At 45.0% G+C, this 19053-nt stretch overlaps 1 protein-coding gene across 1 annotated transcript in view; it reads left to right on the top strand.

Moving 5' to 3' along the window:
- Nucleotides 1–7591, top strand: part of LOC124019513 (neogenin-like) — a 155815-nt gene extending 148224 nt beyond the window's left edge. Inside the window, exon 5 of the mRNA XM_046334867.1 lies at nt 7359–7591. Coding sequence (XP_046190823.1) covers nt 7359–7542 — 184 coding nt within the window. The 3' untranslated portion in view covers nt 7543–7591. The remainder of the gene's footprint in view (nt 1–7358) is intronic.
- The last annotated feature ends 11462 nt before the right edge of the window (nt 7592–19053 follow it).

The raw sequence follows: 19053 nt of genomic DNA, 5'->3' as shown, positions 1-19053 counted from the left end.
TTTAGCAACAATTTTTTGCATTTTACAAACTCTTTGAATGAACTTGGTCCCTGATTTAAAGTTTACAGTCACTTGTGTTTCTATTACAGTTGGCCAGTAACACATACCTATGCTTGATTCTTACCAGAGTTCCGTGGCTGTATCTGTTATCGGATTGGCTGTTTCTCACTGCTGCTAGAATGATCTGTGAAGACTTGGAGTGACATCACTGCCATGTTAGTTGGGACAACAGACAGACATGCTATTCTCTGCCACTGGAGCTGAGGAGAACTCTTTACAGTCTGTCTGTTTCGTCTACACATCCCAGACATGGCTCTCTCCCCCATGGCATCCACTGTCCTTACCCTGCACTCAGTTACCAATGACATATACAGGGCCTTCCTCCATACCCTAACCTTGCCAGAAGAACATTCCTCTGATGTGTGTATTTTACGTAGGTTGCGAGCTTTGTGATACGCTAATCCAAAGACCGGTACACCGTCGTCTCAGTGCTCTGGTGAAAAGCAAATCAAAATAAGGTTTGCAGGAGTAGTTCCATCTTAGGGCCTTGTGGGTTTCCATTACGAGACGGAGGAAAACAAACACTTTCATGGATGACTCATTCAAGAGGCCATGCCAAGGCTGGGTCTTTTCGCATTCATTTTTATTTTACGTCTGTTCTTATACCGCTGTTAGCTCAGAGCCGTCTAAAGCTGGCTTGTCCTCTCAGTTTCCCCACAGATCAACAGATGTTATCTGTTTGCATAAAGAAAGCACCCATCTACAACCCCGATAGGGGCTCTCAAATGAAACGGAATGTTTTCTTCACCCCTCCACCCCCAAAAGCTCTTTCCAAATGCACCACAGTGCCGATTGTGCCCCAGCCAAAGAGGGAGGTTCAGCCTGCTTTCTCCCTGAGTGCTAACACCTGGGTCTGCTGCACAATAGTTTGCATTCACCGTGCAGCGCAGCCAAGCAGGCAGGCGAGCGGGCGGACGGGAGAGAGAGAAGTATTACTTAAGTCGTTTTTTTGGGTATCTGTACTTTACTTTACTATTTATATTTTTGACAACTTATACTTTTACTTCACTACATTCCTAAAGAAAATATGTGCTTTTTACTCCCATATATTTTCCCTGACACCCAAAAGTACTTCTTACATTTAGATTACTCAGCCAGGATAGCAATATGGTTAAATTCACACACCATCAATATAATGTGTTGTCATCCCTACTGCCTCTGGGGAAATGTAAGGTGAGACTCAGGGGATGGATGGGAGGGGGTGCTAGGCATGCTTTCATCTGGGGGGGGCTATGCAGGAAGGGATGGGAGGGGGTGCTAGGCATGCTTTCATCTGGGGGGGGCTATGCAGGGTGGGAAGGGATGGGAAACATGGTTTTCTGGTGGGGAGGGAGGATGCGGGTGAGGGATTGGGGACAGAGGAGGTTGGGTAGAATGGGTTGGGGAGGGTCTTGTTTGTTTTCCTTGCATACAGAACATTGCTAAACTGTTTAAGCTGTTTGTCTTTGTTGTATTTCTCTGCTAGTTTTTGAAATATGTCACGCAAATATTCCAACTGAATGTGTGACTATATCTGAATGAACAGGATTTAGAATGTAAAACCTGTACCTTTTAAACCCCTTCTGGAAAAATGACAAACTAAAGAAAAAGTTGGTCACAAAAAAAATGAAAGCGAGAGGGTGAGTCATTAAAAAAAAGGTTGAGTGTGAACGACTCACTCCTGCCCATTTAATAATGAATGTTTTGTTATGAGTGTTACGATTCCCCTCTGGTGCTGTTTAGATAGTGTGACCCGGGCCGGACAACCAATGCCCAGTGCAGCACCGGATATTCCACTTCCGTTTCTAGAGACCGACAGCTCTATCAAAAATGAGAGAGATGAGCTCAGCATGTGTGTGTGACCTCTGCCAGCTTCAGATGCAGAGGCACAGCGCTGGAGTCACAACTCATATTCAAATTGTTGTTCTCATATTGAACCTGGGCTCGCTGGGAGCCTGGACAGAGAACAGATATAGGAACCTGGGCTCGCTGGGAGCCTGGACAGAGAACAGATATAGGAACCTGGGCTCGCTGGGAGCCTGGACAGATATTGGAACCTGGGCTCGCTGGGAGCCTGGACAGATATAGGAACCTGGGCTCGCTGGGAGCCTGGACAGATATTGGAACCTGGGCTCGCTGGGAGCCTGGACAGATATAGGAACCTGGGCTCGCTGGGAGCCTGGACAGATATTGGAACCTGGGCTCGCTGGGAGCCTGGACAGAGAACAGATATAGGAACCTGGGCTCGCTGGGAGCCTGGACAGATATTGGAACCTGGGCTCGCTGGGAGCCTGGACAGATATAGGAACCTGGGCTTGCTGGGAGCCTGGACAGATATAGGAACCTGGGCTCGCTGGGAGCCTGGACAGAGAACAGATATAGGAACCTGGGCTCGCTGGGAGCCTGGACAGAGAACAGATATAGGAACCTCGGCTCGCTGGGTGCCTGGACAGAGAACAGATATTGGAACCTGGGCTCGCTGGGTGCCTGGACAGAGAACAGATATAGGAACCTGGGCTCGCTGGGAGCCTGGACAGAGAACAGATATAGGAACCTTGGCTCGCTGGGAGCCTGGACAGAGGACAGATATTGGAACCTGGGCTCGCTGGGAGCCTGGACAGATATTGGAACCTGGGCTCGCTGGGAGCCTGGACAGAGAACAGATATAGGAACCTGGGCTATAGTCCTAGGTTCCTCTCCCATGGAGACCCATGGGGTGGCTCCCTATTGGCCCAGTGTCGTCCGGGTTAGGGGAGGGTTTGTCCGGCAGGGATGTCCTTGTCCTATTGGGCACTAGCGGCTCCTGTGGCGGGCCGGGCGCAGTGCACGCTGACACGGTCGCCAGGTGTACAGTTTTTCCTCTGACACATTGGCGTGGCTGGCTTCCGGGTTAAGTGGGCATTGTGTCAAGAAGCAGTATGGCTCTCGACCTTCGCCTCTCCCAAGTCCGTATGGGAGTTGCAGCGTTGAGACAAGACTGTAACTACCAATTGGATTCCATGAAATTGGGGGTTAAAAAAAGGAATTTTCCGCTACAGTGTGGGAGAAACCTACGCTCCTCTCTTCAGTCTACTCAAATCCTCACCACCTGATGACCCTGCTGTACATCCATGTTATGTAGCCACCTGACGACCCAGCTATACATCCATATGTTATGTAGCCACCTGACGACCCTGCTGTACATCCATGTTATGTAGCCACCTGACGACCCAGCTATACATCCATGTTATGTAGCCACCTGACGACCCAGCTGTACATCCACGTTATGTAGCCACCTGACGACCCAGCTGTACATCCACGTTATGTAGCCACCTGACGACCCAGCTGTACATCCACGTTATGTAGCCACCTGACGACCCAGCTGTACATCCATGTTATGTAGCCACCTGACGACCCAGTTGTACATCCACGTTATGTAGCCACCTGACGACCCAGTTGTACATCCACGTTATGTAGCCACCTGACGACCCAGCTGAACATCCACGTTATGTAGCCACCTGACGACCCAGCTGTACATCCATGTTATGTAGCCACCTGACGACCCAGCTGTACATCCTTGCAGCCAGACATACTTCATCAGTACATCAACACTTCCAAGCACGCCAGTGACTCGGCTCTCTGCCAGGTGAAAGTGACAATAGCACCATATCTCTAGCTTTCATACAAAGTGCGAGCCCAATTAGCGCCATATCAACCGGTACCTGCGACATCTCACCTCGCACTCAATACCGTTCTCCGATAGCGTGTCTAGCGTCCTCGTGGCAGCGAACGGATGCTAAGTGACAGTGAAAATTTGGAGCTAATTAAAAGGCCCTTTGTAGGTGAGGACTGTGTAATGCGTTTTTAATTATGCCCAGGCTCCTGCCTCTTCCACTGAAGAGTCTCTGTTACCACGGGGATGTGGCATATCTCACGGTCACAACAGCTCCGGCTCAGATTTGAATACAGCATAGGGAGGAATTAGCCGCGACCGTGGAGCTCGGCCATATTGCTTCCCGTGTTACTGATTCAATCCTTTCAACTGACTCACAATCTTTCCTCATTGACTGAAAGGTGAGAGTGCTGACGTCTTAAACTGAAGTCATTTTAAGATCTCATTGTTGTAAAGCGTGGAGAGACTGTAACTATGTGACTTTCCTACGTAGCCTTTCTGGATGTAGTGAAAAGGTATTGACATCTTCAATACCTGCACCTCACTGTGTCACAATGCCACTGTCAATGAGAGTAGACGCCCTGGTGGAGCGAAGGCCTTCAATGGAGCCCAGCGACTCTTCTACAAGGACTACAGGAATCCTATTGATCTGTTCAATTCCACACTGTGTCACAATGCCACTGTCAATGAGAGTAGACGCCCTGGTGGAGCGAAGGCCTTCAATGGAGCCCAGCGACTCTTCTACAAGGACTACAGGAATCCTATTGATCTGTTCAATTCCACACTGTGTCACAATGCCACTGTCAATGAGAGTAGACGCCCTGGTGGAGCGAAGGCCTTCAATGGAGCCCAGCGACTCTTCTACAAGGACTACAGGAATCCTATTGATCTGTTCAATTCCACACTGTGTCTTTTGAATGGCCCCAACTCCTACACCTACTAAAAGAACATGACAACATTTTGGAGGCCCTGAGAAGAAGGGAGAGAAGCCAGCTAGAGCAAGGTGTTTGTGGCCTGTTTCATAAAGCGGTCTCAGGACCTGGGGAGAGGACAAAATACTCCTTTATGAGTTACTGTTATGATGTTCTGACTGCAGCTACTGTTCCCCTCTTATACAATCTGTGGTTGGGTCTGGACTGCTGTGTGGACTCCCGTCCTATAGGCTGCAGTCGACTGCACCACCAGCCAACCAACCAGCCATTCACCTCTGGGAACGTCTCAGCGAATAGCACTCACACTCTGAACAAGAGGCTGTTGTCACACTGGGACCAAAATAATATTCACTTACTGCAGTGTGTGTTGTTATTTCACAAGTGTTCATTCAAAACTTTCTGCTGGGGCAGTTCCACTAATCTTATCAACATATATGAATGGGTTCAATCATGCCTTTGGCCACACCAACAGTCTATCCATTGTCAATCCAGGCGATGTGAAGATCATTGGAATTGTGCTCTGAACAAGCCACATCTTTCCCTCAGTCAGCAGTGTGATATCATCCAGACAGCAGGTAGATGCCCAGTCCAACAAACAGCTCTGTTACACAGTAGATGGCCCAGGGTGCTGTAAGCAGCCAATCAGATGGCCCAGGGTGCTGTAAGCAGCCAATCAGATGGCCCAGGGTGCTGTAAGCAGCCAATCAGGTGGCCCAGGGTGCTGTAAGCAGCCAATCAGGTGGCCCAGGGTGCTGTAGGCAGCCAATCAGGTGGCACAGGGTGCTGTAGGCAGCCATTACAGGCAGGGCAAAGTGGTGGGGAGGGAGAGGGAGTGAAAAAGAGAGCAGGAAGGGTGCACGCTGCGGTGGAAATCCCACCTCGTCAGGAGTTTAAATCAAATCGATGGCCCGCAGACAGTGGGTTCTGCAGTGTGCATTTCTACGATCTCTGCCTCCCCTCTGTTTCCTGGTACCGCCAAGGGCTATTTTCTCTACTATCACTCTCTCCCTACTGTACCACTCTCTCCCTACTGTAACACACACACACACACACACACACACACACACACACACACACACACACACACACACACACACACACACACACACACACACACACACACACACACACACACACACACACACACACACACACACACACACACACACACACACACACACACTCTCACCAGTGCTCTCCTTCATAACCTATTGATTTCTTCCTCTACATCACAAGTTAAATCAACACTGTTGTCGGAGGCCTGCTACCCTCCTGGAATATTGAGCAGTTCAAAGGACAAGCTCTTTAAGATGGAGGTCACTGGGTTTGTTGGAAGATGAGATGCTGCTTTAGGTTGAGAAAAGGGGTGATTTTGGATCCACATGTAACCAAATCTCCCAGGCCTGAGGGAATTCATTGATGCTTCCACCTAGTATTGGGTTCTTCATACCATTCAGTTGTCGGAGAGCCAATGAGAACCTCATCTCTGTTACCATCTTAGTGTGAATGTCTTGGTGCTGGGTCATCAACAGTATTATAGTGGGAGGGTCACCGTTCATGCTCTTGAATCACACATTTTAGCTGAACACAAGAACTCAAGTAATCATGCATCTACAGTGCCTTCAGAACGTATTCACACACAATTCTCCATAATGTGAATGTGGAATTTTGTTTGTTTTTATATTTTTTTCCAAAGCTGAAATGTCTCCAGTCAAAAAGTATTCAACCACTTTATGGCACAAACCTAAAAACGTTCAGTAATAAAACTGTGCTGAACTAATCAGATAACATATTGCATGGACTCATTCATTGTTGAATAATAGTGGTTAACATGATTTTTGAATGACTTACTTCTCTGTACCAACTATCTGTTAGGTCCCTCAATTGAGTAGTGAACTTCAAGCAAATATTCAACCACAAAGTCTAGGGATGTTTTTCAACGCCTCGCAAAGAAGGGCACCAATTGGTAGATGTGTTTTAGGTTCTCGTCTTGCTGAAAGGTGAAGTTGTCTGCTTTTTAACATTTTTACACAAGGTCAAATTAGTTGCTTACCAAGACAACATTGAATGTTCATGAGTGGTCTAGTTACAGTTTTTACTTCAATCGGCTTTAAAATCTATGGCAAGACATGAAAATGGCTGCCTAGCAAAGATCAACAATCTACTTGACAGAGCTTGACATCTATTTGAAATGAACAAAGGGCAAAGGTTGCCCAATCCAGGTGTGGGAAGCTCTTAGAGACTTTCCCAAAAAGACTCCCAGCTTTCATCGCTGCCGAAGGCGATCCAACAGAGTATTGATTCTGGGGTGAATATTTCTGGAAAAAGATATTTCTGTATTTCATTTTCAATAAATGTGCAAAAATGTCTAAACATGTTTTCACTTAGTCATTCTGGGGTATTGGGTGTAGATGAGTATTTAATCCATGTTGAATTCAGGCTGTAAAACAATCAGATGTGTAATAAATCAAGGGGTGTGTCTGCGTTGTGTCGGCTCTGTATTATGGTGGTATGTAAAGGACTCTCATACAGAGCTGTTCTATACTGTGGCAACTTGTGAATCACACGTGAAACGAGGACGCCAGCTCGTGAACGATAATCATGCTGCTCAGCCGTTCCTCACTCAGCCGTTCCTCACTAACACTCTGAGGAAGTGTCGAATCTCTGCCGATTTACCTCCTGAAATCTACAAGTGAATTGTAATTTTCCTACCTCTCTGTTGTTTTGTCTGGCAGTGAGGGGAAGTTGGAGTTGGTGGGAGGAGGCAGTCTGTTGATCTACAACCTGACTGAGGAGGATGCAGGCGTCTACAGCTGTATGGCAGACATCACTAACAACACTATCGAGGCCAAGGCAGAGCTCACTGTACAAGGTACTGCACTGATGAAGTCAAACACATCACTTTTCATGGAGTACTAGCCTGGAAAAAGTCTTCTCTGATAGTGTGTTTCACACACTTTAACGATCCGTCACATACCGTTATCAGTTAGCAAATGGTTCAGATCCAAATGTCACATACCGTTATCATTTACATTTACATTTACATTTAAGTCATTTAGCAGACGCTCTTATCCAGAGCGACTTACAAATTGGATATCATATGTTTTGCAATTCCTAACATATTGTACGTTTTGCAAGTTCGTAACATATAACACGAATTGCAATTAATAACATATCATATGAAATAGTTGATGGACATCCGCAAATGAATGCATACAAAACGAAACGTAACACAAAACTCTAAATGGAGTCTCAGATTTACACACAGAATAATATGAAACGCTCTGAGACCATGTTGCAGCTGATTCAAATAACCAACTAATCTGTTTAATCTAGTCTTGTTCACTCATAGGCATATCACATTTGGATTGATTCAAAAACTCAATTTAAATTAAGACAATTGTTTGCATTATAATTCTTCCTGATACATTTAGGGACAAAAACTGACAGAGACAACTGCTATCTATTCTGTCCTAAATGCGTTGAGGGTTTCGTGTGAGTCTACGAAGCCTACATGTGTTTTCTCTAAAAATAGGCCTCATTTTGATCCACCTAAGTAGGCCTATACTTCTGTTTTTTGTTTGACATCAATAATGGACTACCTTATTTGACTTGATTTAGTGAATCTGCCCATGGCCTAGGCTACCACTAATGCGGTGAAGGAATCAATGAAGAAAGCAATAATGATATGAGTGGAAGATGATACCTTGGCAGTCCTTCATAGCAGCGTCTATGGCATCAGCAGAAAGGATAGATGAGAGCGACATTGTAATCCTGTCGAATGAACACAAGTGGTGAATTATTAACACATTTAGTCAGGTGGGCTAAACAGCAATGCATACTTATTTAGGCTAAACAGCAATGCATACTTCTTTAGGCTAAACAGCAATGCATACTTCTTTAGGCTAAACAGCAATGCATACTTCTTTAGGCTAAACAGCAATGCATACTTCTTTAGGCTAAACAGCAATGCATACTTCTTTAGGCTAAACAGCAATGCATACTTCTTTAGGCTAAACAGCAATGCATACTTCTTTAGGCTAAACAGCAATGCATACTTCTTTAGGCTAAACAGCAATGCATACTTCTTTAGGCTAAACAGCAATGCATACTTCTTTAGGCCAAACAGCAATGCATACTTCTTTAGGCTAAACAGCAATGCATACTTCTTTAGGCTAAACAGCAATGCATACTTCTTTAGGCTAAACAGCAATGCATACTTCTTTAGGCTAAACAGCAATGCATACTTCTTTAGGCTAAACAGCAATGCATACTTCTTTAGGCTAAACAGCAATGCATACTTCTTTAGGCTAAACAGCAATGCATACTTCTTTAGGCTAAACAGCAATGCATACTTCTTCTTTGAAGACAAGGCGTTGGTTTGACTGGTTAGCAAATGGTTTAGATCCAAATGTCACATACCGTTATCAGTTAGCAAATGGTTTAGATCCAAATGTCACATACCGTTATCAGTTAGCAAATGGTTCAGATCCAAATGTCACATACCGTTATCAGTTAGCAAATGGTTTAGATCCAAATGTCACATACCGTTATCAGTTAGCAAATGGTTCAGATCCAAATGTCACATACCGTTACCAGTTAGCAAATGGTTTAGATCCAAATGTCACATACCGTTATCAGTTAGCAAATGGTTCAGATCCAAATGTCACATACCGTTATCAGTTAGCAAATGGTTCAGATCCAAATGTCACATACCGTTATCAGTTAGCAAATGGTTTAGATCCAAATGTCACATACCGTTATCAGTTAGCAAATGGTTTAGATCCAAATGTCACATACCGTTATCAGTTAGCAAATGGTTTAGATCCAAATGTCACATACCGTTATCAGTTAGCAAATGGTTCAGATCCAAATGTCACATACCGTTATCAGTTAGCAAATGGTTCAGATCCAAATGTCACATACCGTTATCAGTTAGCAAATGGTTCAGATCCAAATGTCACATACCGTTATCAGTTAGCAAATGGTTCAGATCCAAATGTCACATACCGTTATCAGTTAGCAAATGGTTTAGATCCAAATGTCACATACCGTTATCAGTTAGCAAATGGTTTAGATCCAAATGTCACATACCGTTATCAGTTAGCAAATGGTTTAGATCCAAATGTCACATACCGTTATCAGTTAGCAAATGGTTCAGATCCAAATGTCACATACCGTTATCAGTTAGCAAATGGTTCAGATCCAAATGTCACATACCGTTATCAGTTAGCAAATGGTTCAGATCCAAATGTCACATACCGTTATCAGTTAGCAAATGGTTTAGATCCAAATGTCACATACCGTTATCAGTTAGCAAATGGTTCAGATCCAAATGTCACATACCGTTATCAGTTAGCAAATGGTTCAGATCCAAATGTCACATACCGTTATCAGTTAGCAAATGGTTCAGATCCAAATGTCACATACCGTTATCAGTTAGCAAATGGTTCAGATCCAAATGTCACATACCGTTATCAGTTAGCAAATGGTTCAGATCCAAATGTCACATACCGTTAACAGTTAGCAAATGGTTCAGATCCAAATGTCACATACCGTTAACAGTTAGCAAATGGTTCAGATCCAAATGTCACATACCGTTATCAGTTAGCAAATGGTTCAGATCCAAATGTCACATACCGTTATCAGTTAGCAAATGGTTCAGATCCAAATGTCACATACCGTTATCAGTTAGCAAATGGTTCAGATCCAAATGTCACATACCGTTATCAGTTAGCAAATGGTTCAGATCCAAATGTCACATACCGTTATCAGTTAGCAAATGGTTTAGATCCAAATGTCACATACCGTTATCAGTTAGCAAATGGTTCAGATCCAAATGTCACATACCGTTATCAGTTAGCAAATGGTTCAGATCCAAATGTCACATACCGTTATCAGTTAGCAAATGGTTCAGATCCAAATGTCACATACCGTTAACAGTTAGCAAATGGTTCAGATCCAAATGTCACATACCGTTAACAGTTAGCAAATGGTTCAGATCCAAATGTCACATACCGTTATCAGTTAGCAAATGGTTCAGATCCAAATGTCACATACCGTTATCAGTTAGCAAATGGTTCAGATCCAAATGTCACATACCGTTATCAGTTAGCAAATGGTTCAGATCCAAATGTCACATACCGTTATCAGTTAGCAAATGGTTCAGATCCAAATGAGTCTGAGTGTCAAACGTTAATATCCACCTACGATCTCTCTATAATTTAACACCCGAACACCCAGAGTTCAACTTTCCCCAGGACACATACTATTGTAGCTCTTGATATGGTATCATCAATATACTGTAGATAGACACCAAACCATTACAGGCATTACGTGTAGCATTCCATGTAGCATTGTATCAAAACCACCCATCAGAATAGCCTGTTGCAGTACAATGTAGATAGTAAGTAGCCTACAGAGGTAGTTGGCCTGTGGACTGTGAGTCAGAGTGAAATCAACCCCCCTGTTTATTTTATTCTCCTGTTCTCTCTCTGTGTTGATGTGACTAGGAAGTGTTAATCTCATATTTGTCGTTCCCAAAGTGTTACAGAAATATAATGGGTACACACTTATTCATGTTTTATCTTCCTCCACAACATCCTGTGTGGCTCAGTTGGTAGAGCATGTCGCTGGCCAGGGTTGTGGGTTGGATTCCCACGGGGGACCAGTAGGTAACTCACTACTGGAAGGCACTCTGGATGAGAGCTCCTGCTAAAATGGCTCAATTGTATTGACATGTTGTGCAGAAGCTCCGGTAAAGTGTGACATTAATTGGTTCTCCTGACAATTGGACAAAATAAACGCTCAATTGGCTGCCTCAGGAAAAGGGCTTTTATTTTATTTTGAAGGACATGGATACAAATGTATAGGGCACAATTGATGGACATTTCTACAATAAAAAGTCTCTCTTTCGAAAGACCTAATGCCTTTTCACCCAAATGAATGTGATGTAGGCTTTGTGGCAAGTTTCTGTACAGATTTGTTTCCGAGAAATAAACCAAATGATGTGATGTGACCCAATGGACGACTTTGTCATGATTAGTGTGGTGGTTTTCGCTGCAGAATGATTGAGGGGCCCTACAGGCAGCTGTTGCTTGTCTGTTGAATTGAATTGAACAGTTTGAGGACTGCGGTTGGCTGCTTTGCTTAAGGGGATTGTGCGGACACACACACACACAACTCTGAATCAAAACCAGACAGGATGTATTCTCCACTCTCCACACCAACCCATAATTTGGTTTGATTTCCAAGTTGTGAACCTAGAACTTTGAAAAAAGTGTTGTTGCTTTGCTGTTTACTCAAAATCTATTCTGATTCAGTGGAGTTGCTTGTCACTCATTTTTAAAGATGGCTAGTTCTCCTGAAACAACAGTCCCATGGCTTTAGTTTGACATGGCAGATACGGTCTCACCTAGTCTCACTAGGCCTCACTTCACTTCATTCCCACGGACCAATGAGGACAGGCATGCGGTCACACGCAACACGCGCACAGGTCACACACGCGCACAGGTCACACACGCGCACAGGTCACACACGCGCACAGGTCACACACGCGCACAGGTCACACACGCGCACAGGTCACACACGCGCACAGGTCACACACGCGCACAGGTCACACACGCGCACAGGTCACACACGCGCACAGGTCACACACGCGCACAGGTCACACACGCGCACAGGTCACACACGCGCACAGGTCACACACGCGCACAGGTCACACACGCGCACAGGTCACACACGCGCACAGGTCACACACGCGCACAGGTCACACACGCGCACAGGTCACACACGCGCACAGGTCACACACGCGCACAGGTCACACACGCGCACAGGTCACACACGCGCACAGGTCACACACGCGCACAGGTCACACACACACACAGGTCACACACACACACACAGGTCACACACACACACACAGGTCACACACACACACACAGGTCACACACACACACACAGGTCACACACACACACACAGGTCACACACACACACAGGTCACACACACACACAGGTCACACACACACACACAGGTCACACACACACACACAGGTCACACACACACACACAGGTCACACACACACACACAGGTCACACACACACACACAGGTCACACACACACACACAGGTCACACACACACACACAGGTCACACACACACACACAGGTCACACACACACACACAGGTCACACACACACACACAGGTCACACACACACACACAGGTCACACACACACACACAGGTCACACACACACACACAGGTCACACACACACACACAGGTCACACACACACACACAGGTCACACACACACACACAGGTCACACACACACACACAGGTCACACACACACACACAGGTCACACACACACAGGTCACACACACACAGGACACACACACACAGGACACACACACACAGGACACACACACACAGGACACACACACACACACACACACACACACACACACACACACACACACACACACACACACACACACACACACACACACACACACACACACACACACACACACACACACACACACACACACACACACACACACACACACACATAGTCACACACACACATAGTCACACACACACATAGTCACACACACACATAGTCACACGAGAGTGTGTGTAATGGCTCCAGGGGCCCTCTCTGCCAGGGTAGAGGGACCAGGCTGTGTGGCTGCGCTGCAATGTCTCCTCCTTTATTGGAGCTGGCAAGACAGTAAATGAGGCCAGAGGACACAGCAGGTTTTAATTACAGGGCCTGTGCCATTGTTGCACTGCGGAGGCCTGGGTTGAGGGTTCTTGGTGTTAAATGGTCCTTTCTCCAGGACTGAAATGTGTGTGTGTGTCTGTGAGTTCCTTAATGCATTTATATATGTTAGGTAACGTGTGTGTGAGAGATTCTGGGTGGTGGAAATGTGTGCCTGCTGTTTTCTTTCCATGTGCTCTTCATAGGCAGGACAAGCCCTGGGTCCAGTGAAAGTTGAATAGCCTGCCTGTACAGAGGGAATATTTATTTCTATATTTAAATTTGAGATAGGAGCCAGCTCAGTGGGGTGTGAAATGTTTCCTCTAATGTGGAATTGAGATGGGAAACTAGAAGATGAGACTTGATGTTTTGTCCACCCACAGTCCAGAATAGTGGCTGTAAATGGCCCTCTAGAGCTGAGGCAGTGAGAGTCTGATAAGAATCTCTGGGTGTTTGAACTGTGACATATTGCCTTCCTGATCTCTCCCAGTCGGTCGCCCCAACGTCATCAACCTGCCATTTTCAGGAAGTAAAAGAAACGTTCCATGAGATATTTTGGGCACAGACAGGTAATGGGGAAGGAAACATCCCTTTTCACTACTTTATGGGATTTGGGGATTTGCCTATCTTTTTGGGATCGTGAACGAGAGTGTGGATGGATGGGACCGTGAGTGTCTGCCCGTGTAGATGCTCATACTGTGCCTGTGTGTGTGTTGTCATGTGAGATGGTCTGTTAGACAGAAAGCCTCTCCCCATGTTCCAGTCTGTTTGTTCTGTGTGTGACAGCGAGGCCCCACTAGGGCTCTGGCGTGAACTCAGCACTCGCCAGTGTGTGACGAGTGTTATTCACTCGCCAGTGTGTGACGCGTGTTATTCAGTTTGGCCAGTTAGAATCGTGATTGGATGGTTGTCTCTGCTAACCAATGGCGAGCTTCTAAAAAGCTAGAATAGCTCTTATCTGGGTGACTAAGAAGGTAGAGCCACAGAGGCTTCCCCATTTCAAGTAGATTGAATGTCAAGAAAATAATTGGACCAAATTTATCAGGAATTCTTCAAGTTGCACCTTTATGCAACGGAAAACACTACATAGCTCCAAGACATCTCCTCTACTGTACCTCTGGCTCAGTTAGACAGTTTAAACATTACAGTTCTATTTCAATGCACTCTACTAAGTGGTCCCCCAGCGGATACATTTAATTGCTTGTTGCCATGTTAAAGATGTATATTAAAGTTGAACATGGACCATAATTGATTTAGCCATGGGAAGCCTGCATAGTTAGTTTCTTCCCTGTTTGCTTTCTTCACAGCAACCAAAGCTAATTCCCCTATTAACCTTGGTGGTTTAGCACAATTCATCACTTATTCAAACTTATGTCTAGTAGTGACTGTATTAAGGGGATAGTTTCAGGATGTTGTTAACGAGTCAATGTATCCACAGAGTCAGATGAACTTGCGGATACCATTTTTATGTTTCTGTGTGCAGTTGGGAGTTTGCTAGTGTTGGCGCAATTACTTTCCTGTAGACATCCAGTTCATGTGCTAACACTAGTTAGCATTGGCTCGAGAAACTACAGTTGAAGTCTACATAAACTTTGGTTGGAGTCATTAAAACTTGTTTTTCAACAAACTATAGTTTTGGCAAGTCTGTTAGGACATCTACTTTGTGCATAACACAAGTAATTTTTCCAACAATTGTTTACAGACAGATTATTTCACTTATAATTTACTGTATCACAGAAGTTTACATACACTAAGTTGACTGTGCCTTTAAACAGCTTAGAAAATTCCAGAAAATGATATCATGGCTTTAGAAGCTTCTGATAGGCTAATTGACGTCATTTGAGTCAATTGGAGGTACCTGTGGAAGTATTTCAAGGCCTACCTCCACACTCAGTGCCTCTTTGCTTAACATCATGGGAAAATCAAAAGAAATCAGCCAAGACATCAGAAATTTTTTTTAGACCTCCACAAGTCTGGTTCATCCTTGGGAGCAATTTCCAAACGACTTAAGGTACCAACAATAGTACCCAAGTATAAACACCATGGGACCACGCAGCCATCATACCGCTCAGAAAGGAGACACGTTCTGTCTCCTAGAGATGAACGTACTTTGGTGCGAAAAGTACAAATCATTCCCAGAAAAACAGTAAAGGACCTTGTGAAGATGCTGGAGGAAACGGGTGCAAAAATATCTACACTGCTCAAAAAAAGGGAACACATTGTGTTGTTTAAGTAACTCCAAGTCAATCGCACTTCTGTGGAATCAAACTGTCCACTTAAGAAGCAACTCTGATTGACAATACATTTCACATGCTGGTGTGCAAATGGAATAGACAACAGGTGGAAATTATAGGCAATTAGCAAGACACCCCCAATAAAGGAGTGGTTCTGCAAGTGGTGACCACAGACCACTTCTCAGTTCCTATGCTTCCTGGCTGATGCTTTGGTCACTTTTGAATGCTGGTGGTGCTTTACTCTAGTGGTAGCATGAGACGGAGTCTACAACCCACACAAGTGGCTCAGGTAGTGCAGCTGATCCAGGATGAAACATCAATGCGAGCTGTTGCAAGAAGGTTTGCTGTGTCTGTCAGCGTAGTGTCCAGAGCATGGAGGCGCTACCAGGAGACAGGCTAGTACATCAGGAGATGTGGAGGAGGCCGTAGGAGGGCAACAACCCAGCAGCAGGACCGGTACCTCCGCCTTTGTGCAAGGAGGAGCAGGAGGAGCACTGCCAGAGCCCTGTAAAATTACCTCCAGCAGGCCACAAATGTGCATGTGTCTGCTCAAACGGTCAGAAACAGACTCCATGGGGGTGGTATGAGGGCCCGACGTCCACAGGTGGGAGTTGTGCTTACAGCCCAACACCGTGCAGGACGTTTGGCATTTGCCAGAGAACACCAAGATGGGCAAATTTGCCACTGGCGCCCTGTGCTCTTCACAGATGAAAGCAGGTTCACACTGAGCACATGTGACAGACATGACAGAGTCTGGAGACGCCGTGTAGAACGTTCTGCTGCCTGCAACGTCCTCCAGCATGACCGGTTTGGCGGTGGGTCAGTCATGGTGTGGGGTGGCATTTCTTTGGGGGGTCGCACACAACCCTCCATGTGCTTGCCAGAGGTAGCCTGACTGCCATTAGGTACCGAGATGAGATCCTCAGACCCCTTGTGAGACCATATGCTGGTGCGGTTGGCCCTGGGTTCCTCCTGATGCAAGACAATGCTAGACCTCATGTGGCTGGAGTGTGTCAGCAGTTCCTGCAAGAGGAAGGCATTGATGCTATGGACTGGCCCGCCCGTTCCCAGACCTGAATCCTATTGAGCACATCTGGGACATCAAGTCTCGCTCCATCCACCAACGCCACGTTGCACCACAGACTGTCCAGGAATTGGCGGATGCTTTAGTCCAGGTCTTGGAGGAGATCCCTCAGGAGACCATTTGCCACCTCATCAGGAGCATGCCCAGGCGTTGTAGGGAGGTCATACAGGCACGTGGAGGCCACACACACTACTGAGCATCATTTTGACTTGTTTTTTATTTTAATTTTTTTATTTTACCTTTATTTAACCAGGCAAGTCAGTTAAGAACACATTCTTACTTTCAATGACGGCCTGGGAACAGTTTTAAAGACATTACATCAGAGTTGGATCAGCCTGTAGTGTGGTTTTTCACTTTAATTTTGAGTGTGACTCCAAATCCAGACCTCCATGGATTGATACATTTTATTTCCATTGATCATTTTTGTGTGATTTTGTTGTCAGCACATTCAACTATGTAAAGAAAAAGGTATTTAATAAGAATATTTAATTCATTCAGATCTAGATTGTGTTATTTTAGTGTTCCCTTTATTTTTTTGAGCAGTGTATATCCACAGTAAAACTAGTCCTATATCGATATAACCTGAAAGGCCGCTCAGCAAGGAAGAAGCCACTGCTCCAAAACCGCTCTAAAAAAGCCAGACGGGTTTGCAACTGCACATGAGGACAAAGATCGTACTTTTTGGAGAAATGTCCTCTGGTCTGATGAAACAAAAATATAACTGTTTGGCCATAATGACCATCATTATGTTTGGAGGAAAAAGGGGGATGCTTGCAAGCCGAAGAACACCATCCCAACCGTGATGCATGGGGAGGTGACAGCATCATGTTGGGAGGTGACAGCATCATGTTGTGGAGGTGCTTTGCTACAGGAGGGACCAGTGCCCTTCACAAAATAGATGCCATCATGAGGTAGGAAAAGTATCTGGATATATTGAAGCAACATCTCAAGACATCAGTCAGGAAGTTAAAGCTTGGTCGCAAATGGGTCTTCCAAATGGACAATGACCCCAATCATACTTCCAAAGTTGTGGCAAAATGGCTTAAGGACAACAAAGTCAAGGTATTGGAGTGGCCATCACAAAGCCCTGATCTCAATCATATAAAACATTTGTGGGCAGAACTGAAAAAACCTGTGTGAGCAAGGAGGCCTACAAACCTGACTCAGTTACACCAGCTCTGTCAGGAGGAATGGGCCAAAATTCACCCAACTTATTGTGGCAAGCTTGTGGAAGTCAACCCGAAACGTTTGACCCAAGTTAAACAATTTAAAGGCAATGCTACCAAATACAAATTGAATGTATTTCCCCACTGGGAATGTGATGAATGAAATAAAAATGCTGAAATAAGTCATACTCTCTATTATTCTGACATTTCACTTTCTTAAAATATAGTGGTGATCCTAACTGACAGGGAATTTTTACTCGGATTAAATGTCATGAATTGTGAAAAACTGAGTTTAAACGTATTTGGCTAAGGTGTATGTAAACTTCTGACTTCAACTGTACCTCTCACTTCCTTCATACTGGACACCGATACATACAGATTACATCCAGGAGTTCTTCATCTGACTGGGAAAGTAGATAAAGGACCTTATTGCCAAAATCCTAAAGTATCTCTTTAAAAGAACAGCTCTTGGCTTACATGGTTGGAGGAGGGATAGTATTCCTGTATCTCCTAAGATACAAAGAAACGATCAGTCTCAATGACTTATGTTTACAATGGCTTGTATGGAAAGCAGTACCACACTTGGAAGGAACTATAGGAAACATGTACATTGTGATAGCTAGCTGGTATTAAACAACATAAGTATGAAATGATTTTGACTAGAGCAGTGAGGTAGCAAGATCTGATGAATTGATGTGAAAAGTAAAGTCACATACTTTATAGCTCAAAGACAAAACATTGACTCCGATGCTAGACGTCAGGGTCATGGACTATATCAAGTTGTAATGGTGAATAAATACACAGACGTGGTGTAAATATTACAGCCCCCCCAAACCCCCCAGAGTGCAGATAGGGTTGAGTCAAGTTGACCAGGTACAGGGCCCCGTTCCAATACCTAGATAAATAAGTCTGTCCCTACTGTAACACAGTTTAATGGAAGGAGGGAAGGGTTCCATTACAGAGATACCAACCCCCCAGAGTGCAGATAGGGTTGAGTCAAGTTGACCAGGTACAGGGCCCCGTTCCAATACCTAGATAAATAAGTCTGTCCCTACTGTAACACAGTTTAATGGAAGGAGGGAAGGGTTCCATTACAGAGATACCAACCCCCCAGAGTGCAGATAGGGTTGAGTCAAGTTGACCAGGTACAGGGCCCCGTTCCAATACCTAGATAAATAAGTCT

Source organism: Oncorhynchus gorbuscha, unplaced genomic scaffold (genome assembly GCF_021184085.1).
Source record: "Oncorhynchus gorbuscha isolate QuinsamMale2020 ecotype Even-year unplaced genomic scaffold, OgorEven_v1.0 Un_scaffold_615, whole genome shotgun sequence".
Classification (NCBI taxonomy): domain Eukaryota; kingdom Metazoa; phylum Chordata; class Actinopteri; order Salmoniformes; family Salmonidae; genus Oncorhynchus; species Oncorhynchus gorbuscha.
The sequence above is the reverse complement of the archived record's forward strand: the minus strand, read 5'-3'. Positions and strand labels throughout refer to the sequence as shown.